Source organism: Salvelinus namaycush, chromosome 12 (assembly GCF_016432855.1).
Source record: "Salvelinus namaycush isolate Seneca chromosome 12, SaNama_1.0, whole genome shotgun sequence".
NCBI classification, from domain to species: Eukaryota; Metazoa; Chordata; class Actinopteri; order Salmoniformes; family Salmonidae; genus Salvelinus; species Salvelinus namaycush.
The window spans coordinates 30,371,075-30,395,229 of record NC_052318.1 but is presented as its reverse complement, the minus strand read 5'-3'; the positions used below and the strand labels follow the sequence as shown (position 1 = coordinate 30,395,229).

Here is a 24,155-nt window from a genome sequence, read left to right as displayed (position 1 = left end):
AATGCCATGTAGGCCTAAAAACCGTGTCTGCTGGAGGCTATAGGTCTACTGTGCTGGTTTGTTGTAGCCTTCCACTGATCATCCTACAAAGTTAAGTAGAAATTACAGTTCAGTTTGTGGTTATATCCTACCTAGCCTAAGTTACATTTTAATTGCTAATTTGTAAAAACAAACAAACAAAACCAAACATATATATACAGGATATTTAGTGCAGAATTGGTCGTAGTTGGGCATCTGTGGGAGGGTAGCACTTTTGGGAAGGTAACCTTTTTTCAATTGTGCGAATTTTTCAGAGAATTTTTGAGATTCTCTAAACTTTCGCGAGAGTTTATGTAACTTACATGATCAGCGTTTCCCAAAAGGATCATTGAAATTTATGAGCAAACTCAGCAAAGTTTATGTGCTGCTATAAAATTTGCTATGCTCAATATGTGTCTTGGTGTTGTTGCAGTGGGAAAGAGGCTTCCATAATTTATTGAAATAGAGTTTTAGATTTCTCTATTACTTTTCCACTATATTTTTAAAAATGTGACAATAAATAAAACCAATATAGTATAGATTATCTTTTGACATTTTGTTTTGAATATTTTCTGTGGAATGTTGCTTTAAAGTAACTGTCCAGTGTTTCCAGATTTGTACAAATATGACCTATAATTAATGACAATATGAGTAAAATAGTTTTCCTCCCAAATTTTTTGTAATTAATTATGTTAAAATGAAGCTTTTCTGTGTGGGAATGGTGTGGGCATATTCTGGTCATTCAAAATATTCACGCAAATAGACCGCTGAAAGGCCAGCTCATCCTCCTCAGGAGGATGAGATAATCCTCTATGAGGAAATAGAACAATCTTATGTCTGTTCGAGATACAAGTTTGAGGTGTTTTTTCTTCTTCTCCAATTTATGCTTTGGCCACATATATGAGTATAGGATGAGTCAACAACATTATTTGGGTATGAGTTAACAGAATATGAACTTTTAAATGTGAGATTCTCACTGGAGGTGCATTTTAATGGTGCATTTTTCTATTCCACCAAACAGGGGATAGAGGGTGAGACGGTGCCATGACAGTTGACTTGTGATTGCATCTAGAAGAGCCTAGAAGCCAACATTCACCTGCATTACCGTCATCTCTAAGTTGGAACATTATCATCATGAAGAAAATGTCTAACACCCTCCCGCTCTGTCTGCTTACCATTCTGCTGTTGTCCCAGATCTGCTCCGGCATCAAATGGCTGTAAGGACCTTTTCTTTCCTTATTTTTGTGTCTGCATTTTTCCTTTATTGTGCACTATGTTGTACAGAAGATGGGTCTCTCCAAATCCTTCTCGTTTTTTACTTTATTGATTCTTAATCTGTTATAGAATATAACAGAATATAATAGAACTTTATTGTCCATCTAAAGATGAATATTTTTGCCATATTGTGTATGTGGGTAAAAAGAAAGGCAGGTTGTGTGTTTTAGTTTGAGTACTGAGTACCTATTAAATTAGGTTCTCAATTTGTTCCCTGGTGAATGTTAATAAGAAGATTTGAACTGGAATTAGAGATTGGAAAATGAATGCTCTACAGCAGGGATGAGCAACTGGCAGATACATTTCCAAAAATGAAAAAAATATATACATATATATACACTACATGACCAAAAGTATGTGGACACCTGCTCATTGAATTAATATGGAGTTGGTCTGCATCGCCAGGCACTAAAATAGAACTAAGTTCTATTTGTGACGCTTGACGCACTGCAAGTCCCACCTCTCCCATCTCCTCATTGGTTTTTAGGAGCATATATCCATGTGGGTGATTGAAAGATGAATTGAGATCCACACTCCAGTCCAGTCGGTGGTTGGTTTCCAACCGCCATATAAAGTCCAAGAAGAAGCCTGAACGAGGAGATACTAGAAACAAACTCGGTTTACTCTTTTATCTGTGGATTAATTGTCAGTAGAGTAGAAGACCTTGTAGAGTAGAGGACCTTGTGTATTTCAGGTAAAATAACAACCCAATGTTTATATGCCAGGACAAATTAGCTAGCAACAGCAAGTTAGCTAGCTAAATTGCCTTAAATGTTCTTAAACCTCTCCCCAAATTAATATAATTGGTTCAGAGTTCGTTTAGATATTTCAACCTGTGTGTCCTGATCGCGTCTGGTGTGGGCGGACAAAATGAACATGCACATTGAAGCACGTGTGCACCCGGTCTAGTCAGAATGTTATGCTGAAACAGGAAAGGGCCTTCCTCAAACTGTTGCCACAAAGCACTCGCCGGTCCCGTTCTGTGAGCTTGTGTGGCCTACCACTTTACAGCTGAGCCATTGTTGCTCCTAGACGTTTCCACTTCATAATAACAGCACTTACAGTTGACCAGGGAAAGGTGGCATCCTATGACAATGCCACGTTGAAAGTCACTGAGCTCTTCAGTAAGGCCATTCTAATGCCAATGTTTGTCTGTGAATATTGCGTGGCTGTGTGCTCGATTTTATACACCTGTCAGCAACGGGTGTGGCTGAAATAACCGAATCCACTAATTTGAAGGGGTGTCGACATACTTTTGTATATATATATACTGTACCAGTCAAAAGTTTTGGCCCACCTACTCATTCCAGGGTTTTTCTCTATCAAAACTATGAAATAACACATATGGAATCATGTAATAACCAAAAAAGTGTTAAAACAAATCAAGATATATTTTATATTTGAGATTCTTCAAACCCTTTGCCTTGATGACAGCTTTGCACACTCTTCTTTAGTGATTTTGGTAATATTTGTATTCTGTTCATAGATTAATGGACATTTTAAGCCTGCACATGATTTGGAATGGTTATTTAGCATCTGTAGCATCTGAAACCTATATGAGTGAGTTGTTAATATTTCTCTAGGCTATAACCGTTGAGCAGCAAATGTGCCTCAGAGAGAGAGAGAGTGAGATTGGGGATTGCATGACATTGTACTAAATCCTATCGTAGAAAGGGTCTCTCCCAGCCTTGATATTGCTACAGGGCCTGGATGTGAACCAGATGGGACCATAAACACTTGTGAGCGCTGGATTACAGGAGCACAGGGGTGTCACAGCTTATCATTAGGCATGGAGTGGCCGCCCCCTTCCTCCTAATCCCAAACAGGCCAAGGTGCAGGAGGCATTGGCTGGTTCTCACGGAACTCTCTCTCTCTCGCAGTGCTCCTGCAAGACATAGAAAACAGAGATCAGGAATTGACTGACTGACCAGGTTCTCTGGTGGTTTTTCTATGAACTAATCTTCTATTCAGTCTAAGTGAAAACAAAGTATGTGTGCCCCCCTTTTAGATTTCCACATTCAGATTACTTATGTCACAGTAAAGTCTCGGGTCAAATAAAATCCTTTAAACCAATGAAGAATGTAAATGATGATAGATGAATAGATGTAGCGCCGTCAGATTTGGCTTTTTGCCTATGATGAATAAATTGTTTGGCATGTTCTGGAACCTCCTCTAGTGAACTGAATCAGGAGAATAACCTGATGCCAAGCTGTGGTCTGTTATGTTTAACCTGTTCGTGACATCTTGAGAGATTTCCATTGGCATTTCCATTGTAGTCAAGTCAAGTGGTTCAAATGCCAGAAATGTTCCCCATTCCAAACAGCTCTCATTATGTGTTTGAATGGTTGAAAACATGTGGCTCAGTATATGGCATAAGTAAGAAAATGACCTTGTATTGGCTTTTGCATGTCTGTTTCTGTTACAGGGCCCTATCACACACACCTGTGTCCTTACACATCAACCAGACCCACCACTGCAAGCTGCTGCCGGGCCTGGTGTCGTCACAAGCCCAGCTGTGTCGGAGCAACCTGGAGCTCATGCAGACCATCATCGCTGCAGCACGCGAGGTCAAGAAGACCTGCCAGAAGACCTTCGCTGACATGCGCTGGAACTGTTCCTCTATTGATATCCCCAGTGACTCTTTAAGGTATCGACCGGACCTTGACAGAGGTAGGCCTACTGGTCACAATCTACTATTTATGGTGGTTAGAACTAGGCGTAAAATAAGGAAATCAACTCCAGAATACTGGAGTATACTATGTGAAGATCTATTGACTGAAATGGTGGTGTGAGATCCATTGTGCTAGGTGTGCAAACTATACGTTTTTTTCAAACGAACTAGGAGTGATCATCTCTGGCCAAATGATTAGCACAGTAGAAACTCTGTGTCCTTGGTGGGATTCAAACATCCAATCTAACTGTCGCAGGAGATTATTTACAAGAGAGAGTTTAAAGCTTTAATTATCGTCCTTGGTGGTCTTTTGTGCTCTGAGGGCAGTGCTCACTGTGACAGGCAAAGGATACCATTCTTCTTTGTGTCCCCTTGAAAGAAAGAAAATCATCCACTATCACCCTAGCCACTCACCTCCATAATATCTGTGCTACAAAGTTCTTCTCTTTAAATTCCAAGTACTTGATGTGGTTGTCTTCATTGCTTAGTTACAGATAATCTTCAAATGTATCTGTAACTTGTGACACTGTCTTTGTGTGTATTTTGTATTTTTTTTGTTGTAATATTTTATGTAAACTGCTATTTCCCTGTATTTCCTTCTTGTCAGGTCGCCCTCACAAAATAGGTTTTTAACCTCAGTGGATCTTAACTGGTTAAATAAAGGTTAATTAAAAAAATAAAAATAGTAGTGCCTTTTCTGTTGCACAATAGATTCCACTATGTAGTATTGAGTTGGACAGTGACTATTAGAAGGGATCTAGATATCTTTTTTGTGGCATCTCATCCTTCTCAGTTTTAAATCCTTTTTACGGCATACATTACCTACATGCATCTGTTTTTCTATAGTAAAGCATGATGTGAAATATTGCCAGCGATCTCTGCGGAACATACTTCTTATGACTAGGCAGGCTCTTAGTTGCTCCCTTCAGTACAAAGCATTAGTAATATGCCTACATTTTTTCTATCGATCCTCGTTTCATTAAATGCACACTCCTTGCAGTGTTTTGAGAGTCTTTCCGTGTTCTGGACTTGTACTTTGATGGGTTCATTTCCATTGCTAAAAGGATCTTTGCTGAGCCAGACAGAGCCAATGCCATTTCCAGTTTTACTGAGTTTAGGTGAAGATGTAAAAATCCCACAACAAAGAGCTGGCTTCTAATCAAAGGTTTAGTGAGATAGCTCCACGATGATGCGCCTCAGGAGAAGACAGGCTCCATCTGTCAACTGTTAGACCAGTCTTAAGAAGCCCCTGGCAGACTCTAGACGAATGCTCTTCTTCATACAGGGATGTCTTTGATGGCATGAATGGTTCTTTCTTCTTGTCTCCTACCTCCATCATCCAGCATTGACATATATGCCCTCTGTGTGTACACACTTCATTACCTATACACTGAGTGTACGAAACATTAGGAACACCTTCCTAATATTAAGTTGCACCCCCCCCCCCCCCCTTTTTGGCCTCAGAACAGCCTCAGTTCATCAGGGGGATGGACTCTACAAGGCGTCGAAAGTGTTCCACAGGAATGCTGGCCCATGTTGACTCCAATGCTTCTCACAGTTGTGTCAAGTTGGCTGGATGTGCTTTGGGTGGTGGACCATTCTTGATACACACAGGAAACTGTTGATTTCAAAAACCCAGCAGCGGTTCAGTTCCTGACACACTCAAACCGGTACTCCGTTCAAAGGCACTCTGAATGACACACATACACAATCTACATCTCAATTGTCTGAAGGCTTAAAAATCATTCTTTAACCTGTCTCATCCCCTTCATCTACATTGAATGAAGTGGATGAAACAAGTGACATCAATAAGGGAGCATAGCTTTCACCTGGATTCACCTGGTCAGTCTGTCATGGAAAGAGCATGTTCCTAATGTTTTGTACACTCACTTTATAACATCCATATTATTCACTCTGCCTGTATAACCATATATGTCTAGTGACTTTTTCATGTTACCCTCACTAAGGGTACAGGTTAGGGTTAAATGAAGGTTACATGAATGAAAAACAATAACAGTTCATCTACAGAAGTCAGTTCAATCACTTACAAGGATTTGTCTTGTTGTTCTCAACAGGCACGAGGGAGTCAGCGTTCGTGTACGCCCTGTCCGCGGCAGCCATCAGCCACACCATCGCACGGGCGTGCACATCGGGGGACCTGCGGCTGTGTTCATGTGGCCCCATCCCCGGAGAGATCCCTGAGCCAGGCTACCGCTGGGGCGGCTGTGCAGACAACCTGCACTACGGCCTGGTCATGGGCTCCAAGTTCTCTGACGCCCCCATGAAGATGAAGAAGGCAGGCTCCCACGCCAACAAGCTGATGCACCTGCACAACAGTGAAGTGGGGAGACAGGTAGTTACACACGCAGATCACGGATATACTCACTGTTGGTAATACGGTCACTGTAATAGCCCTACATATGAGCATGTACATTTATAACTCTTGTAATTTATAATGCCTTTGTAGAATATTTGACGTATTTTCTGCCATAGCATCAACCTCAGTAGTAACAGTGTTTGACATTCACATCCTCTATTTCTCCCCCAGGCCCTGAGGGATGCGCTGGTGATGAAATGTAAGTGTCATGGTGTGTCTGGCTCTTGCTCCATACGGACCTGCTGGAGAGGCCTGCAGGACCTAAAGGATATCGCCATGGACCTGAAGACCAAGTACCTGTCAGCCACCAAGGTGGTGCACAGACCCATGGGTACGCGCAAGCAGCTGGTCCCCAAGGACATCGACATCAGGCCCGTCAGGGAGAACGAGCTGGTTTACTTGCAGAGCTCCCCGGACTTCTGCGCCAAGAACGACAAGCTCGGCTCCATTGGCACCCAGGACAGGTGAGACTGTTACAATAGGTGTGTGTGTGTGTGTGTGTGTGTGTGTGTGTGTGTGTGTGTGTGTGTGTGTGTGTGTGTGTGTGTGTGTGTGTGTGTGTGTGTGTGTGTGTGTGTGTGTGTGTGTGTGTGTGGTGTGTGTGTGTGTGTGTGTGTGTGTGTTTATAAAAGCAGGGTGTTATGGGTGGCACATTGTGGAAGTATATACTGTAGGAACGTATAAAATCAGAGCTCCTCTTTTGCAAAACTCTGGTGGCAGACACCATTTTGTTTTAAGAATCTCTGACAAAGAAAGTGGTCCCGGAGATTGGCCTGTCTGTGGTATGTCTGAGCACGTGTCCCTGACATGACCGTTGTGACTTGGGCCCTTGTGTTGCAATCAGACAGGGGTGAGTAATGCGGTTATTCTTAGGGCCTGAGTGCATTCAGCTGATATCGATTTGAGAGGTAATGGTCCCCAAAGATAGAATAAGACTCTCTATTCATCTGAAGTGTTTTATTAGGAATTAGAAACTGGTTGGTTCGAGCCCTGAATGCTGATTGGCTGACAGCCGTGATATATCAGACCATATTCCACAGGTATGACAAAATATTTATTTATACTACTCTAATTATGTTGGTAACCAGTTTATAATAGCAATAATGCACCTCGGGGGTTTGTGGTAAGTGGCCAATATACCACGGCTAAGGCCTGTATCCAGGCACTCCGCGTTGAGTCATGCGTGAGAACAGCCTTGGCCATATACCACACCCCCCCAGGCCTTATTGCTTAAATATATGTTGCATGTTGTTGGTCTGACAACTGTGAGAACTTAGCGGAAAGTAAGGGACATTTTCTTTGTCTGAGGTAAGGGCCAGATATAGAGAGAGGTCTGGCCACCCCCCTTCTACAAAAATGTGCTAGCCATCTTTGGCAGCCTAGTGGATTTTCTGCCTTTCGCATCTTTTGCCATGGGTATCCATTTTAGCAGCATATTCCTGAATCTCTGCTATTTGGTTTTGGACTGCAGAAGACGTATGACAAATGTAAAACGGAGTAGGGTTTTGTGGTTGGCAGCTCTTGGAGCTGGAAATGCAGACTAACATATGTGGACCATTGAAAACAATTAATGCAAATGTCTCTTTACTATTCCTAGAGCCAGCTATAGTCCAAATGTCAAGTGTCATGTGCCTAGCCCTGAGCTACTGAGCAGCAGGCCACTTAACAGATACTGTAACCTGAAGACATATTGCGCGTCAGGTGCACTCAATGTGCTCCATGCATTTGCTGCCCCCAACCTGATAATGGTCCCACCACACGTGGTCTATAGCATGTACACTATTTAGTCCTTTATGCCGAGTCTTAAGGCACCATCAGCCTCCTGCAATCGTTGGTGGCAGTCTGCAAGGGGACGTGTGACACTGATGTGCCGTGTGGTATGTGCTTCCAAGAGGGTCCCAGAGGTCTAGGGATGTTTTAACCGCCCCATCCCACACCTCCTCCTCGCCATCACATGGCCTCATCACAGCACCATACTCCTCACCCCCACGATCCCTAGACACTCCACAAGAGCTAGTGGGATACCCAGACGGAGCCATGTTCAGTGGTGCACACTTCAGGATGGCCTTATCTGTGTTTACTCTTCAAGTGAATTCTAATCTCACTACTCCTCGCCATGGATAGCTTTGACCCCATTGACAGTTGTGTAAAGTACTTAAGTAAAAATACTTTAAAGTACTACTTAAGTAGTTTACTATTTATATTTTTGACTACTTTTACTTCGCTTAAGAAAATATTGTACTTTTTTCTCCATACATTTTCCTTGACACCAAAAAGTACTCGTTACATTTTGAACGCTTAGCAGGACAAATAGTCAAAATAGTCAAATTCACGCACTTATCAACCGAACATCCCTGGTCATCCCTACTGCCTCTGATCTGGTGGACTCACTCAACACACATGCTTCATTTGTAAATTATGTCTGAATGTTGGAGTGTGCCCGTGGCTTTCTGTAAATAAATAAAAAACAAGAAAATGGTGCCATCTGGTTTGCTTAATATTAGGATTTGGAAATTATTTATACGTTTACCTTTGATACTTAAATATATTTTAAACCAAATACTTAGACTTTTATTCAAGTAGAATGTTACTGGGTGACTTTTACTTTTACTTGAGTCATTTTCTATTAAGGTATCTCTTAAGTATGACCGTTGGGTACTTTTTCCACCACTGCCCTTTGATAATATCTGGAGTGGAGTAGCAGCAAACATGAAGCCTACTCAGTTAGGGACAGAAATGTTGGGCGCCTCTTCTGTAGAAAGTTGTCCTTTACAAGTGTCCTATAGTGATGTTCATTGTGGGATTAGAATGTGTTCTGTAATAATAGAAAATCAAATCAAATCAAAGTTTATTTGTCACGTGCGCCGAATACAACAGGTGTAGACCTTACAGTGAAATGCTTACTTACAGGCTCTAACCAATGGTGCGGGGAAAAAAGGTATGTGTGTGTGTGTGTGTGTAGGTAAGTAAAGAAATAAAACAACAGTAAAAAGACATTTGAAAAAAGAGTAGCAAGGCTATATACAGACACCTGTTAGTCAGGCTTATTGAGGTAGTATGTACGGTACATGTAGGTATGGTAAAAGTGACTATGCATATATGATGAACAGAGAGTAGCAGAAGCGTAAAAAGAGGGGCTGGCGGGTGGTGGGACACAATGCAGATAGCCCGGTTAGCCAATGTGCGGGGGCACTGGTTGGTCGGGCCATTTAGGTAGTATGTACATGAATGTATAGTTAAAGTGACGATGCATATAAGATAAACAGAGAGTAGCAGCAGCGTAAAAGAGGGGTTGGGGGGGGGGCACGCAATGCAAATAGTCCGGGTAACCATCTGGTTACCTGTTCAGGAGTCTTATGGCTTGGGGGTAAAAACTGTTGAGAAGCCTTTTTGTCCGAGACTTGGCACTCCGGTACCGCTTGCCATGAGGTAGTAGAGAGAACAGTCTATGACTGGGGTGGCTGGAGTCTTTGACAATTTTTAGGGCCTTCCTCTGACACCGCCTGGTGTAGAGGTCCTGGATGGCAGGCAGCTTTGCCCCAGTGATGTACTGGGCCGTACGCACTACCCTCTGAAGTGCCTTGCGGTCGGAGGCCGAGCAATTGCCGTACCAGGCAGTGATGCAACCGGTCAGGATGCTCTCGATGTTGCAGCTGTAGAACCTTTTGAGGATCTCAGGACCCATGCCAAATCTTTTTAGTTTCCTGAGGGGGAATAGGCTTTGTCGTGCCCTCTTCACGACTCTCTTGGTGTGTTTGGACCAATCTAGTTTGTTGTTGATGTGGACACCAAGGAATTTGAAGCTCTCAACCTGCTCCACTACAGCCCCGTCGATGAGAATGGGGACGTGCTCGGTGCTCCTTTTCCTGTAGTCCACAATCATCTCCTTAGTCTTGGTTACGTTGAGGGATAGGTTGTTATTCTGGCACCACCCGGTCAGGTCTCTGACCTCCTCCCTATAGGCTGTCTCGTCGTTGATCAGGCCTACCACTGTTGTGTCGTCAGCAAACTTAATGATGGTGTTGGAGTCGTGCCTGGCCATGCAGTCGTGGGTGAACAGGGAGTACAGGAGGGGACTGAGCACGCACCCCTGGGGAGCTCCAGTGTTGAGGATCAGCGTGGCAGATGTGTTGCTACCTACCCTCACCACCTGGGGGCGGCCTGTCAGGAAGTCCAGGATCCAGTTGCAGAGGGAGGTGTTTAGTCCCAGGATCCTTAGCTTGGTGATGAGCTTTGAGGGTACTATGGTGTTGAACACTGAGCTGTAGTCAATGAACAGCATTCTCACATAGGTGTTCCTTTTGTCCAGGTGGGAAAGGGCAGTGTGGAGTGCAATAGAGATTGCATCATCTGTGGATCTGTTTGGGCGGTATGCAAATTGGAGTGGGTCTAGGGTTTCTGGGATAATGGTGTTGATGTGAGCCATTACCAGCCTTTCAAAGCACTTCATGGCTAAGGACGTGAGTGCTACGAGTCTGTAGTCATTTAGGCAGGTTGCCTTTGTGTTCTTGGGCACAGGGACTATGGTGGTCTGCTTGAAGCATGTTGGTATTACAGACTCTATCAGGGACATGTTGAAAATGTCAGTGTAGACACCTGCCAGTTGGTCAGCACATGCCCGGAGCACATGTCCTGGTAATCCGTCTGGCCCCGCAGCCTTGTGTATGTTGACCTGTTTAAAGGTCTTACTCACATCGGCTACGGAGAGCGATATCACACAGTCGTCCGGAACAGCTGATGCTCTCATGCATGCCTCAGTGTTGCTTACCTCGAAGCGAGCATAGAAGTGATTTAGCTCGTCTGGTAGGCTTGTGTCACTAGGCAGCTCGCGGCTGTGCTTCCCTTTGTAGTCTGTAATAGTTTTTTAATCCCTGCCACATCCGACGAGCGTCGGAACCAGTGTAGTATGATTCAATCTTAGCCCTGTATTGACGCTTTGCCTGTTTGATGGTTCGTCGCAGGGCATAGGATTTCTTGTAAGCTTCTGGGTTAGAGTCCCGCACCTTGAAAGCGGCAGCTCTACCCTTTAGCTCAGTGCAAATGTTGCCTGTAATCCATGGCTTCTGGTTGGGGTATGTACGTACAGTCACTGTGGGGACGACGTCCTCAATGCACTTATTGATAAAGCCAGTGACTGATGTGGTGTACTCCTCAATGCCATCGGAAGAATCCCGGAACATGTTCCAGTCTGTGATAGCAAATCAATCCTGTAGTTAAGCATCTGCTTCATCTGACCACTTTTTATAGACCGAGTCACTGGTGCTTCCTGCTTTAATTTTTGCTTGTAAGCAGGAATCAGGAGGATAGAGTTGTGGTCGGATTTACCAAATGGAGGGCGAGGGAGAGCTTTGTACGCGTCTCTGTGTGTGGATTACAGGTGATCTAGAATTGGTTTCCCTCTGGTTGCACATTTAACATGTTGATAGAGATTTGGTAGAACTGATTTAAGTTTCCCTGCATTAAAGTCTCCGGCCACAAGGAGTGCCGCCTCTGGGTGAGTGGTTTCCTGTTTGCTTATTTCCTTATACAGCTGACTGAGTGCGGTCTTAGTGCAATGCATAAGAAGTTACATTTCAATAATATCCCCGGATCTGAGGGATGATCAGTGTCTCAAAGGTAACAAGCACTGTGGGTCTTGCGTGTGACGGCACCATCGAAGGATGTGTTTTAATTCAGAATGAGATTAGTAGCTCTGACTGTGAGTGACAGCTGTGTGAGAGTGATGTGGAGTTAACAGACTGTGCTGTCCTTTTGATCCATTAACTTGCACCAGATAGGGCAGATTTTCCCTGACAAAACAAATCTGTGTAGAGCTATTGTTAATTGCCCCATCCCAAAGGCCATTATTGTAAGGATGGGAGAGCATAATATACAAGGAAATTCTCAAAGCTGCTAATGAGAACCTTGACGACCTTGTACCTAGCCGGGGGGGATTCCGGTGGGGTGCCCCCACCCACGACCTTGTACCTAGCCGGGGGGGATTCCGGTGGGGTGCCCCCACCCAGGCAGTGGCAGTGCTGGCAACAGTAGCTGCAGTAACACATGGAGAGGGGGTCACACTCGGACATTCAGAGAGGGGGTATATTATTGTGACCCTGATGGCACAAAATCAAAGGTCTGACTGCACGGAGAGATGCTTAGAATATGGTCCCTATGGGGGACCATGTTGTGGGTGTTTCAGGGGAAGGGGGTATATCTGACCTCCATCACCTAGGACCTGACAATGGGTTTTGCAGGCCTTCTCATACAGTTTTGCAGGCCTTCTCATACAGCTGCAACTGTATATGCATTCGTAAATCAATACCTTTCTTGAGTTGGGCTCTAGGATAGTGCAACTGTTGAGAATCTGAGTCTATGGTTGTTGTGGGGGAAAGGGGTTGAGTGTGTATGAGTGTGTGTGTGTGTGTGTGTGTGTGTGTGTGTGTGTGTGTGTGTGTGTGTGTGTGTGTGTGTGTGTGTGTGTGTGTGTGTGTGTGTGTGTGTGTGTGTGTGTGTGTGTGTGTGTATCCCAACTGTTGCGAGGGAGTAAAAGATGTTAGGGACAATATAGGATGAATCACAATAATTGTTTGCTAAAATAATAATTGCTTGCCATAATGTAATTTTGGTAATGGCGAGAGGTAAAAATCCTTTGCATAAATTACCTACATTACTACAAATATTAATAGCTAATTATGTAAAATAAGATAAACATGATTTTTTAAATATACTGTATATATTCAGTATATACATTTTTTAAATGGCTATATATAATACAAATGGAGGTGAGGGCGATGGAAATGCATTTGGCGGTTGATTTGCTTCTGTTCTGTGGGTGGCACTGTGTTCTTTTCGAAGGATGGGTCCCTGTCTCTTCGGGGCCATGGGATCCGGGGGGGCGGAGGTGGTCTGCCGGGCATTGGGATGACAACCCAACTCGGGATGAGGAGAGGTTTTAGTGGGTGGAATAGTGCGGACCAATTGGATGTTTACTTAACCTGTCTAGCCCAGGCGTTCCGCTAGCGGAACTCCTCCCACATTCCACTGAAAAGGCAGAGCGCGAAATTCAAAAAATATTTTTTTGAAATATTTAACTTTCACACATTAACAAGTCCAATACAGCAAATGAAAGATACACATCTTGTGAATCCAGTCAACATGTCCGATTTTTTAAATGTTTTACAGCGAAAACAGCACGTATATTTATGTTAGCTCACCACCAAATACAAAGAAGGACAGACATTTTTCACAGCACAGGTAGCATGCACAAAGCCAACCTAACTAACCAAGAACCAACCAAACTAACCAACAAACAACTTCATCAGATGACAGTCTTATAACATGTTATACAATAAATCTATGTTTTGTTCGAAAAATGTGCATATTTGAGGTATAAATCAGTTTTACATTGCAGCTACCATCACAGCTACCGTCAAAAATAGCACCGAAGCAGCCAGAGCAATTATAGAGACCAATGTGGAATAACTAAATACTCATCATAAAACGTTTCTGAAAAATACACAGCGTACAGCAAATGAAAGACACAGATCTTGTGAATCCAGACAATATTTCAGATTTTCTAAGTGTTTTACAGCGAAAACACAATATAGCGTTATATTAGCTTAGCACAATAGCAAACATTACAACAGCATTGATTCAAGCCAAACATAGCAATAACGTATAAACCACCAAATATATAAATTTTTTCACTAACCTTCTCAGAATTCTTCAGATGACAGTCCTATAACATCATATTACACAATGCATATAGAGTTTGTTCGAAAATGTGCATATTTAGCGGCACAAATCGTGCTTATACAATGATAATAGTGTCCATAACGTCAAGCAATCTGTCCGGCGCCATCTTGGAACGGCACCTATTCTTATCGAAAACTATTCATAAACTTGACTAAAAAAATACAGGTTGGACAGCAATTGAAAGACAAATTAGTTCTTAATGCAATCGCTGGGTTAAATTTTTTAAATTAACGTAACTGCGCAATACACCGTGCGATAAAGCAAGGCTACACTGCAAGTAATGGAGTCTTATGCATTTGAATTTTTTCAACAGAACAATGAATTATCAGCATAAAGACTGCTTACTATTAGCTGAGCTTCCATCAGAATCTTGGGCAAGGTGTCCTTTCTTCAGAACAATCGTCTTTTGGCTGAAAGATGTCCTCTTGTCCTGTCGAATTAGCCGCTAACGTTAGCCACCCACTGGAGAGGTGCCCAACTAGTGGAAGCGCGTCACAAAGAAATCCAGGAAAATCGCAATAAACTGCTATAAACTGCTATAAGTCGGTTTAAATTAACTACCTTATGATGTCTTTAACACCTATAACGAATAAAAACATGACCGGAGAACTACTAAAACGAAAGCGTTTGCAGGACGCCATTGTGATGTCTTCATGCGTCAAGCGCACTGTTGAAAAGGACGGTCCTTCCGCTCCAGGGTCTATATATAGGGCCCAGATTGCGCAATCCACTCCATTCAAAATCTCCCCGCTTACTGACATCTAGAGGAAGACGTATGCAGTGCATGTACCCTCATAGCTTGCATGGGGACTTATAAACTGATCTCAGAACAGGGACCTCGATTTCTGAAATCTCACTCCCTGACAGGAAAAGTGCTGCAGAATGAGTTCTGTTTCACTCAGAGAAATAATTCAAACGGTTTTAGAAACTAGAGAGTGTTTTCTATCCAATAGTAATAATAATATGCATATTGTACGAGCAAGAATTGAGTACGAGGCAGTTTAATTTGGGAACACATTTTTCCAAAGTCGAAATAGCACCCCCCATAGGCTCAAGAGGTTTTAATAGCAATGCAAATATCATGGTACAGCTATATTGACACCCAATCATCATGTTCGTTGTTAATGGTACGTTTACAGACATATATTTTGATAAACAGAATTGAAACTTGTCTCATTATGGTAAGTGGTGAAATAAGTATAGACAGTTATAATTGTAATGGCTTAGCAGATAATAAGAAAAGACAATCAGTATTTACCTGGCTAAAAGAGAAGGAATATAATATCTATTGTTTACAGGAAACTCATTCAACAATTTTAGATGAAGTTTTGTGGAAAAAGGACTGGGGGGTGAAATATATTTCTCCCATGGGCAAAGAAACTCAAAAGTGGTGATGATATTAATTAACAGTAATTTTGATCCAAATGTACAAATTGTGCAAACAGATCATCAAGGTAGATGGATGATTTTAAATATGTTATTGGACCATAAACAGATATGGCTTATTAACCTATACGGTCCAAATAATGATGATCCAAGCTTCTTTGAAAATATATATAAGAATTTATCAACTCTACAAGCAAAACTAGACTATTATGGTGGGAGATTATAATACAGTTTTAAATACCTCTATGGACCGGAAAGGAAATCACACTACACACTATCACCTTCAGGCACTTAAGGAAATCATGAATGTCATGGATATATTGGAATTTGTGGATATATGGAGGCTTAAATACCCTGACCTAGTGAGATATACATGGCGGAGGCTTAATCAAGCTACTGTAGTTGTCTTGATTACTTTCTTATGTCATTCTCTCTGGCACCAAAAGTTTAAAATGTGTTGATAGGGGACAGAATGTTGTCGGATCATCACATAATTAGCATATATATATTACTCTTACAGAATTTCCACATGGGCGAGGATATTGGAAATTTAATCAAAGCCTACTGGAGGATAACTTGTTTATAACTAGGACGGAAGAATTTATAACTGACTTTTTCCGACAAAACATAGGTACAGCAGATCCCCTTATTGTATAGGACACTTTTAAATGTGCCTTTAGAGGCCATGCAATTCAGTACTCATCTATAAAACAAAATCAATTTAGAGATAAAGAGTCCATATTAACAAAGGAAATTGAAGGACTAACAGTACAGTTAGATAGCAATAAAAACGGTACCATCGAGGCACAGAATAAGTTAGAGGAAAAACAAAAATAAATGGAGGAACTTTTTCAAGAAAGATCCAGTGTAATATATTATAAAATAAAGTGAACTGGATGGAATATGGGGATAAATGCACCAAATTCTTTTTCAATCTTCAACATAGAAATGCTACCCCAAAAAATGTATTGAAACTTGTTACAGATGATGGAGTCACGCATGATTCACCGAACAATATTTTGAAAGAGGAAGTAAAGTACTTTAAGAATATGTTTTCGTTTCAGTCTCTTCCATCTCCACTAATCAAAGCTAATTGTATGGATTTGTTTCCTATTAATAATGTAAAATTAACATCTGTACAGAAAGACTCATGTGAAGGCCAAATTACAGAGGAGGAATTTCATGATGCAATTAAAGCCTTTAAGTCTGGGAAAACTCCAGGGCTGGATGGCATAGAAGTGGAAGTATACCAAACCTTTATATATACTCAGAGGACCATTATTAGCATGTTTTAACCACTCTTATATAAACAGTAGATTATCGGACACGCAACAAGAAGGTCTGATTTCAATATTACTGAAACAGGATTCAAGTGGTATATATAAAGATCCAGTCCATTAAAAAAATTGGAGCCTCTTACACTTCAGTGTTGTGATGCAAAAATTATAGCTAAATGCTTGGCTCATGGAATTAAAAAGGTATTGTCAGATATTATTCATCCTAATCAGACAGGTTTTTACATGGTTGATACATTGTAGATAATATAAGACAAATACGGGAAACAATAGAATACTATGAAATATTGGGGAAACCAGGCCTGGTTTTCATAGCTGAAGTACAACTGGAGTTTATATATAAATGCCTAGAATATTTCAATTTTGTAGAATCTCTTATAAAATGGGTTTAAAGTTATGTGTAAAATAGTAAATAATGACTACATGTCAGAAAGTTTTAAACTGTCAAGAGGAGTAAAACAAGGTTGTCCACTATCAGCATATCTATTTATTATTGCCATCGAAATGTTAGCTGTTAAAATTAGATCTAACAATAATATTAAGGGTTTAGAAATCCGTGGCTTAAAAACAAAGGTGTCATTGTACGCTGATGATTTATGTTTCCTTTTATAACCACAGTTAGAATCCCTCCACAGCCTCATAGAGGATCTAGATACTTTTGCTAACCTCTCTGGATTAGAACCAAATTATGATAAGTGTACTATATTATGTATTGGATCACAAAAAATCTATTTACATTACCGTGTAGTTTACCAATAAAATGGTCTGACAGGGATGTGGACATACTCGGTGTACATATCCCGAAAGAAAGAAATGATCTCACTCCAATATATTTTAATAGAAAGTTAGCAAAAATAGATAAGATCTTGCTACCATGGAAAGGAAAATACCTGTCTATTTGTTGAATAATCTCCATGATTAACTCTTTAGTCATATCACAGTTGATCTATTTGCTTATGGTTTTGCCTACACCTAGTGACCTGCTTTTTAAATGATATGAACAAAAAATATTCAATTTGGAATGGCAAGTCAGACAAAATTAAACTGGCCTATTTATGTAACGAATATGAATTTGGAGGGCAGAAATGATTAAATATTAAAGCATTAGACCTCTCACTAAAGGCATCAGTCATACAAAGTAATACTTAAATCCGAAATGGTTCAAATGGTTCTCCAGTAAATTAGTAAGAATGTCTCACCCCATGATCAAGAATGGCCTTTTTCCCTTTATTCAGATTACAACTGCTCACTTTTGGTTATTTGAAAATGAAATCCTCTCCAAAATATTGTTATTTTTTAAACAAGCCTTAGAAAGTTGGTTGCAATTTCAGTTTAATACACCTGAAAGGACAGAACAAATATTGTGGTTAAACTCAAATATACTAATTGATAGAAAGAATGTATTTTTCGATTAAAAAAAGGTATCATTTTTGTAAATTATATCATAAATAGGACTGGTGGAGTTATGTCACACATGCAGCTAACACAGACATATGGAAATGTCTGCTCTACCCAAAATTACAACCAACTAATTGCAGCATTACACAGAAACAGACAAACTAGACACACAACATAGAATGCCCACCCAGCTCACGTCCTGACCAACACTAAAACAAGCACAACACATAAGAACTCTGGTCAGGACATTACACACATGGTTCATGAATTGACACGCAAAACAACGCCGGATTCAAAACTTCAAATTTAAATTAATATACAAAATTCTTGCAACCAATATAATGTTATATATACAGTATATGGGGGATACAATCTTCCCGGTTCTGCAGATTTTGCTGCGAGGAGGCAGTCATTAGATCATTTATTTTGGTACTGTCCATATGTAGCTTGTTTTTGGTCACAGGTCCAGGAAGAATGGCTGAAGAATTGCAACATTTACCTAGAACTAACGCTGCAGATAGCAATACTGGGTGATTTGAAAAGTCATAGTCAATCGATCAATAATACAATAATTATTCTAGCAAAAATGTTTATCTTTAATTTACAATCTGTAGAAGCTATGAGAATAGAAAGGTTCAGTACTTTTCTGAAGAATCACAGCACAGTTGAAAAATATATGGCAAATAGATATCCAAAATGGATGGTGTTAAGAGAAAGTTGGGAGGGGTTGAATGAAGCTGAAGGTTGGGACTAATAACAACAAGAAAACCAATGTAAAACATACAGGGTCTGTAAAATGTATATAGGTTCAGAAATGTTGAAATAGCACAGTTACAAATAGAAATCAAACTGGATGGACATCAGAAATAGAGGAAGGACAAAAAAAACTAAATATATGTCACGTTCGTCGTATGGAGGAAGAGAGGAGGACCAAGGCGCAGCGTGATACGAATACATTCTTCTATTTATTTAACATGAAACGAAGAACACTTAAACAAACTCATCAAAACAACAAAACGAACGTGAAGCTATATATATAAAGTACAGACACAAGCAACCAATACATAGACAATAACCCACGAAATACCCAACGGAATATGGATGCCTAAATATGGTTCCCAATCAGAGACAACGATAAACAGCTGCCTCTAATTGAGAACCAATTTAGGCAACCATAGACATACAAACACCTAGACTAGTAAACACCCCATAAACATACAAAACCCCTAGACAAGACAAAACACATACATCCCCCATGTCACACCCTGACCTAACCAAAATAATAAAGAAACAAAGATAACTAAGGTCAGGGCGTGACAATATAACTATTGTAAAATAGATTGTGTCTGTAAATGTGTATAATACGTATAAACTGAAGGTAGAAGCCTAAGTGTTATTGTTTATTCGTTTACTTCAATTGTGGGAGGGGTGGTATGGTTTGCGGGGAATAATAAAGGTATATTCTAAAAAAGTGTGCATATGTATGCATGTATATATGAATGTGTATGTATGTACAGCTGATGTCGGAAGTTTACATACACCTTAGCCAAAAACATTTAAACTCAGTTTTTCACAATTCCTGACATTTAATCCTCGTAAAAATTACAATAAGTTAGGTGAATTTTGGTCCATTCCTCCTGAATGGTGTAACTGTGTAACTGAGTCAGGTTTGTAGGCCTCCTTGCTCGCACATGCTTTTTCAGTTCTGCCCACACATTTTCTATAGGATTGAGGTTAGAGCTTTGTGATGGACACTCCAATATCTTGATTTTGTTGTCCTTAAGCCATTTTGCCACAACTTTGGAAGTATGCTTGCTCATTGTTCATTTGGAAGACCCATTTGCGACCAAACTTTAACTTCCTGACTGATGTCTTGAGATGTTGCTTCAATATATCCACATAATTGTCCTTGCTCATGATGCCATCTATTTTGTGAAGTGCACCAGTCCCTCCTGCAGCAATGCACCCCCACAACATGATGCTGCCACCCCTGTGCTTCACAGTTGGGATGGTGTTCTTCGGCTTGCAAGCCTCCCCCTTTTTTCCTCCAAACATAATGGTGGTCATTATGGCCAAACAGTTCTATTTTTGTTTCATCAGAGGACCAGAGGACATTTCTCCAAAAAGTACGATCTTTGTCCCCATGTGCAGTTGAAAACCGTAGTCTGGCTTTTTTATGCTGGTTTTGGAGCAGTGGCTTCTTCCTTGCTGAGCGGCCTTTGAGGTTATGTCGATATAGGACTCGTTTTACTGTGGATATAGATACTTTTTTACCTGTTTCCTCCAGCATCTTCACAAGGTCCTTTGCTGTTGTTCTAGGATTGATTTGCACTTTTCGCACCAAAGTATATTCATCTCTAGGAGACAGAACGCGTCTCCTTCTTGAGCGGTATGACGGCTGCGTGGTCCCATGGTGTTTATACTTGCGTGCTATTGTTTGTACAGATGAACGTTGTACCTTCAGGCATTTGAAAATTGCTCCGAAGGATGAACCAGACTTGTGGAGGTCTACAATTTATTTTTCTGAGGTCTTGGCTGATTTCTTTTGATTTTCCCATGATGTCAAGCAGAGTCATTGAGTTTGAAGGTAGGCCTTGAAATACATCCACAGGTACACCTCCAATTGACTCAAATGATGTCAATAAGCCTATCAGAAGCATCTAAAGCCATGACATAAGTTTCTGGAATTTTGCAAGTTATTTAAAGGCACAGTCAACTTAGTGTATGTAAACTTCTGAACCACTGGAATTGTGATACAGTGAATTATAAGTTAAATAATCTGTCTGCAAACAATTGTTGGAAAAATGACTTGTGTCATGCACAAAGTAGATGTCCTAACCGACTTGCCAAAACTATAGTTTGTTAACAAGAAATTTGTGAAGTGGTTGAAAAACGAGATTAAATGACTCCAAGCTAAGTGTATGTAAACTTCCGACTTCAACTGTATGTGTATATGTATGAATGTTTACGTATATACACTGCTCAAAAAAATAAAGGGAACACTTAAACAACACAATGTAACTCCAAGTCAATCACACTTCTGTGAAATCAAACTGTCCACTTAGGAAGCAACACTGATTGACAATAAATTCCACATGCTGTTGTGCAAATGGAATAGACAAAAGGTGGAAATTATAGGCAATTAGCAAGACACCCCCAATAAAGGAGTGGTTCTGCAGGTGGTGACCAAAGACCACTTCTCAGTTCCTATGCTTCCTGGCTGATGTTTTGGTCAGTTTTGAATGCTGGCGGTGCTTTCACTCTAGTGGTAGCATGAGACGGAGTCTACAACCCACACAAGTGGCTCAGGTAGTGCAGCTCATCCAGGATGGCACATCAATGCGAGCTGTGGCAAGAAGGTTTGCTGTGTCTGTCAGCGTAGTGTCCAGAGCATGGAGGCGCTACCAGGAGACAGGCCAGTACATCAGGAGACGTGGAGGAGGCCGTAGGAGGGCAACAACCCAGCAGCAGGACCGCTACCTCTGCCTTTGTGCAAGGAGGAGCAGGAGGAGCACTGCCAGAGCCATGTAAAATGACCTCCAGCAGGCCACAAATGTGCATGTGGCTGCCCAAATGGTCAGAAACAGACTCCATGAGGGTGGTATGAGGGCCCGACGTCCACAGGTGGGGGTTGGGCTTACAGCCCAACACCGTGCAGGACGTTTGGCATTTGCCAGAGAACACCAAGATTGGCAAATTCGCCACTGGCGCCCTGTGCTCTTCACAGATGAAAGCAGGTTCACACTGAGCACATGAGCACATGTGACAGACGTGACAGAGTCTGGAGACGCCGTGGAGAACGTTCTGCTGCCTGCAGCATCCTCCAGCATGACCGGTTTGGCGGTGGGTCAGTCATGGTGTGGGGTGGCATTTCTTTGGGGGGCCGCACAGCCCTCCATGTGTTCGCCAGAGGTAGCCTAACTGCCATTAGGTACCGAGATGAGATCCTCAGACCCCTTGTGAGACCACATGCTGGTGCGGTTGGCCCTGGGTTCCTCCTAATGCAAGACAATGCTAGACCTCATGTGGCTGGAGTGTGTCAGCAGTTCCTGCAAGAGGAAGGCATTGATGCTATGGACTGGCCCGCCCGTTCCCCAGACCTGAATCCAATTGAGCACATCTGGGACATCATGTCTCGCTCCATCCACCAACGCCACGTTGCACCACAGACTGTCCAGGAGTTGGCGGATGCTTTAGTCCAGGTCTGGGAGGAGATCCTTCAGGAGACCATCCGCCACCTCATCAGGAGCATGCCCAGGCGTTGTAGGGAGGTCATACAGGCACGTGGAGGCCACACACACTACTGAGCCTCATTTTGACTTGGACATTACAGGACATTAGGACATTACATCAAAGTTGGATCAGCCTGTAGTGTGGTTTTCCACTTTAATTTTGAGTGTGACTCCAAATCCAGACCTCCATGGGTTGATCAATTTGATTTCCATTGATCATTTTTGTGTGATTTTGTTGTCAGCACATTCAACTATGTAAAGAAAAAAGTATTTAATAAGAATATTTCATTCATTCAGATCTAGGATGTGTTATTTTAGTGTTCCCTTTATTTTTTTGAGCAGTGTATATATATATATATATATATATATATATATATATATATATATATATATTTGGGTATGTACAGTATGTGTATGTATGTGTGTATATATATATATATTTCCCCAAAAATTATATGGGGGATTGGAAATGTGCAGACAATTACGTTGATGGAAGCGACAATCTATCCGCAATATTAAAGCTGATCCACCCCCTAAAAATAAACAAAAAGAAAAAGGTTAAAAAAAAGAAAAAAGAGGAGTCTGTCCTACTTATTCCAATGACTCACCCTCCCTCCCTCCCTACCCACCACCCCTTCCCTCCTTTTCCCTCCTCTGTGTCAGCAGCCTTCAGCCATCCTCTTAGTGTCTCTGTCTCCCACCACGCTGGCCATTAACACTCTGCTATTATAAATCAATGCAATTATGTGGAGAGAGAGGGTTAAATAGAGGGAGGGCTCCCCTGTGTATTCACTCTGATTTATGATAGAGCTATTCTCTGCTCACATAAGATGCCCCTGGGCTTAAGAAATTAAAGGGTCCCAAGCGAAGCATCTGCTGCCCTCAGAAAAAACACGTGGGAGATTGTTTGGGTGAATGCACAATAAGCATTTGTCAAGCTCTCCCTTTTTCAATACATTTGTGAGGCTTGGGTTGGACTTTTTGGGGTTGATATTTGAGAGAGGAAGTATTCTAAGATCAATGGTGTTGTTTGAGCGGGGAATTCATTGGGGAGACCGTGTGTATCTGTGTGTGTGTGTGTGTGTGCGTGCGTGCGTGTGTGTAAATGTTAGGGACCTTGAGGGCTTTCCATTGACCAAAATGTATTACCGGTGTATAGAATGGTTTGTTTCTCTGTCATTTGTTTGGGAGCAGACAGTGTCATTTATGGATGCAAAAAAGGATTAAGACTAATTTTAACTCGCTCTCTCTGTCCATTCCAGGCAGTGCAACAAGACGTCCATCGGCAGCGATAGCTGCGACCTGATGTGCTGTGGGCGAGGCTACAACCCCTACACAGAGAAGCTGGTGGAACGCTGCCACTGCAAGTACCACTGGTGCTGCTATGTCACGTGTAAGAAGTGTGAGAGGATTGTGGAGAGATACGTCTGCAAATGAGTCCATGTTGTCTACTTCATCCATCCAGTCTCTGGGCTGGGGCCACAGATAACCAAAGCACTACGGTTCCAAGATGCCTTACTTTTGTCTTAAGCTTTAGCATGTATATTTTGACAAGAAACAGTTCATTTTTGTTCATCATTTTTTACTAAACCCTGACCCACAAGCAGGACTAAAAAGTTAAACATTTTTACGAACGTGGACAAATGGGTGTTGTGACAATGCCTATCGGTTTACGTGAAGACCACCGTCCTCAAGGGTTTTTTCTTTCCTTACACTTGCCATACTTGGATATCAAAAGTCTATTTTCATATACCTTTATTAAAATA

At 41.6% G+C, this 24,155-nt stretch overlaps 1 protein-coding gene across 1 annotated transcript; it reads left to right on the top strand.

The window, feature by feature from the left end:
- The first annotated feature begins 1,152 nt into the window (after positions 1 to 1,152).
- Positions 1,153 to 23,826, top strand: LOC120056520 (protein Wnt-11-like). Its single transcript, XM_039004700.1, has 5 exons — positions 1,153 to 1,235; positions 3,719 to 3,963; positions 6,040 to 6,317; positions 6,513 to 6,805; positions 23,652 to 23,826. Exons 1-5 carry the CDS (start codon positions 1,153 to 1,155, stop codon positions 23,824 to 23,826), a joined length of 1,074 nt encoding a protein of 357 aa, XP_038860628.1.
- The last annotated feature ends 329 nt before the right edge of the window (positions 23,827 to 24,155 follow it).